This window comes from Sceloporus undulatus, chromosome 6, assembly GCF_019175285.1.
Source record: "Sceloporus undulatus isolate JIND9_A2432 ecotype Alabama chromosome 6, SceUnd_v1.1, whole genome shotgun sequence".
NCBI classification, from domain to species: domain Eukaryota; kingdom Metazoa; phylum Chordata; class Lepidosauria; order Squamata; family Phrynosomatidae; genus Sceloporus; species Sceloporus undulatus.
Genome location: NC_056527.1, coordinates 115,752,883 through 115,756,370, shown reverse-complemented (window position 1 = coordinate 115,756,370; position 3,488 = coordinate 115,752,883). Strand labels below are relative to the sequence as shown.

The 3,488-nt window shown below is 42.8% G+C and overlaps 1 protein-coding gene and 1 non-coding gene across 2 annotated transcripts in view; both read left to right on the top strand.

The window, feature by feature from the left end:
- The first annotated feature begins 1,125 nt into the window (after positions 1-1,125).
- On the top strand, positions 1,126-1,197 carry TRNAA-UGC. Its single transcript has one exon. It is a non-coding gene; the product is annotated as a tRNA-Ala (tRNA).
- A 1,981-nt stretch (positions 1,198-3,178) lies between these two features.
- LOC121933931 (histone H2B 1/2/3/4/6-like) overlaps positions 3,179-3,488 on the top strand; it is a 1,175-nt gene continuing 865 nt past the window's right edge. Inside the window, exon 1 of the mRNA XM_042473910.1 lies at positions 3,179-3,486. Within this exon, the coding sequence (XP_042329844.1) occupies positions 3,193-3,486 (294 nt within the window). The 5' untranslated portion in view covers positions 3,179-3,192. The remainder of the gene's footprint in view (positions 3,487-3,488) is intronic.

Below are 3,488 nucleotides of genomic sequence, written 5' to 3'. Positions count from 1 at the left end.
TATACAATATCAAATAGAGTTAAAACAATCAACAACAGAGAAAGACAGTACATAGAGACATGGAAGATTGACATGTAAAGAAAAACAAAAGCATATGCATCAATGTAATCTTTTCTAATTCATCTAATATTTCGACTTCCCAGACCATTGCTGTTTACCTGCTAAATGGAAAATTTCCCCCAATTATGAATTATATCTGTAATTATTACCTAAATTAGGCATTAAACTTATCTAGATTACATATATTATTGCAACTAAAGTTGCACTTCCAGCTCATTCTCTCATTCTTTCTTAAGTAACCCAGGATAGTTCTTAAGACATTGCCATTCATCTTAGTATTTTTCTCTCATTAAGGCTGATAACAAGTCCATATTCATGGCTTCATATCAGTTCAAATTAAAATCCATTCTTCATTTGTTGAGGAAGCATTCATATAATACATTTAAATTATTGTGAGGTTTGTCAGATTAAACCTATTTCATGGCTGGGAAAAGAAGTGATGACATTTTAAGGTACAAAGAGATCTTGGCAGAGGTCTCCAAACTGAGCTCTTTAAGGGATTTTGGACTTCAGCTCCCAGAATGCCAGGCCATTGGCCAACATGGCTGAGGCTTCTGGGAGATGGAGTCCAAAAGCTCTTAAAGGGCACAGTTTGGGTACCACTGTTACAGTAGTGCTTTTGAGATTGACATAGGCTGCAATCCACACTGGAGAAATAACCCGGTTTGGCACTGCTTTAACTCGTTGTCTGGCTCAAAGGCTATGGAATTCTGGGAATTGGAGTATGTTGTGGGGCCCAGAGCTCAAGGCTTAACTCTTTTCTGGCTCCGCTCTGGGCCCCACAACATACTCCAACTCCCAGAATTCCATAGCATTTGAGCCAGAAAAGAGTTAAAGCGGTGCCAAACCGGGTTATCTCTCCAGTGTGGATGCAGCCCATGTTTCCTGGACGATGTTCTTGCTTCCTAAGAGTCCTTCCATCCTGATAGCTAATCCGCCATTTTGAGACTTGTAGTTTATAGCAAACAGTAACCAATAGCCTAAATGAAATGCAGCCTGCCTTCTGCGCTGCCATGAGCGGGTCCTATCCCTTTGTGAGGCCCAGCGAAGCCCAATTGCCAGCGAGGGGATGTAGCTCAGTGGTAGAGCGCATGCTTTGCATGTATGAGGCCCCGGGTTCGATCCCCGGCATCTCCACACATTCTTTTCTTCCTTCGTTATTTATCCTTTATACGTTATTTTATCCCAACAAAGAGATATATGCCCCTGGGAAGTCTGACAAATATTTTTATAGCCTTAGAACTATTCTCCCCCCCCCAAAAAAATCTCATTCGGAGGCTCTTTTTTGGTAATTGGGGAAGAGCTATTTGATAAAGCCATTTCTCCTCCATCAGATACTTGAGCGTTGCTCCGTCTGTCAAAGAAATGCATTTTGCCTTCAATCACGGAGGATTAAAAATCGCGATTTGTCTCCTGAGGACATACATAGCTTTGCATTTTGCAGCATGAGGACTGGGTTTTCCAATGGGGAGAGAGAGAGAGAGAGGGAGCCTTTCATGGCAAGGTCGGGCTGCATTCTGGTATTATACAGCATCTATGGCCTACTTTTCAATGTCCAACGTTTTGCGCTGCCTTGTCTTCCTTTTTATATACTGCCTCTGTGTGTGTACACACAGAGATAAATACGTATCTAAACACACAACATATGCATCTCTCTTATACACACATACATATACACATTCACACACACACATATAGACACACACATCTCTCTCTATATATATATATGTAGAGAGAGAGAGAGAGAGACATGTCTACACACACACCTCCCTACACACAAAGACACGCACACACCTATACACACAGAGATACATATCGATACACACACACACCTCTCTATATATTACATATATACAGTATACACACACAGAGAGAGATATACACTCACCTATATATATTACACACACACACATATATATACACTCATCTAAATATTTACACACACACACACACACACACACACACACACTATATACACACAGAGAGATACATATCTATAATACACACACACACACACACATATATATATATATATATATATATATTACACACACACACATATATACACTCTCACCTATATATAGGTATACATATAAACACACACATATACACACCCACCTATACACACACACACACGATAGATAGATAGATAGATAGATAGATAGATAGATAGATAGATAGAGCAACTTTTATACACAGCATCAAACCGTGAAGTTTTTATAGGATTCAACAGAGTTCAACAGGGCAAAATAAAGGTCTTTATCATGAGCGGGAAGGGAGAGAGCGATAGTCTAGTCCTCCTTTAACAACAAAGTGGTAAAACCTAAGCAAAATCAGTTTAGGCTGCATCCGCACTGCAGAAATAATCCACTTTGACACCACTTTAACTGTCGTGGCTCAGTGCTATGGAACTCTGGGCATTGTAGTTTATTGCGGGGCCAGAGCTCTCTGGCAGAGAAGGCTAAATATCCCACGAATTACAATTCCCAGAATTCCATAGCATCGAGACATGTGAGTTAATGTGGCATCGAACTGGATTGTTTCTGCAGTGCGGATGCAGCCTTAATCTCCGTTTCCCTGCTTTTGGACGGCAACCAGAAAATGCAGAGAACCTTCACAATGGGAAGGAAGGATGGAGACTCCCGTCTCTCAGAAAATAGAACAAAAACTCCTCGGAAAATTGATAACAGATAATAGATAAACGAGGTTAAAGGTAACGAAATAATCTCTCAATGGCGCCTCCTATCTGCATATTCCATGTACTGGGCTGAAGGCTTCCCTAGAAGAGTTTCCTTGCTTTTTCCCCATGCATCCAAATTGGCACTTTTGATTGGATAACACTGAAACTCCCGCAGGGACCAATAGCGTTTCGGATTTCTCAAATTCTTAGCTTTGATTGGATGACAGCAGAGACCAATAGCGTTGCGAGTCGCCGACTAGAAGGCTGACTTCAACCAATGGCGAGTGTTGTCCTTCTAGCCAATAGAAACTCAAGGTTTGAAAAAGAACGTCGCGGGAGCCAATAGGAGAGCGATTAGCTGAGCTTCATTTGCATAGCGCTCCTATAAATAGAAAGTGCCGCTGAGCGCTCGCTGTCAGTTCGTTCTGGACTGGAAGTTAGAGAGCATCGCAATGCCTGAGCCCGCGAAGTCGGCGCCGGTGCCGGTGCCCAAGAAAGGCTCCAAGAAGGCGATCACCAAGACCCAGAAGAAGGGCGACAAGAAGCGCAAGAAGAGCCGCAAGGAGAGCTACTCCATCTACGTCTATAAGGTGCTGAAGCAGGTCCACCCGGACACCGGCATCTCCTCAAAGGCCATGAGCATCATGAACTCCTTCGTCAACGACATCTTCGAGCGCATCGCTGGAGAGGCCTCCCGCTTGGCCCATTACAACAAGCGCTCCACCATCACCTCCAGGGAGATCCAGAC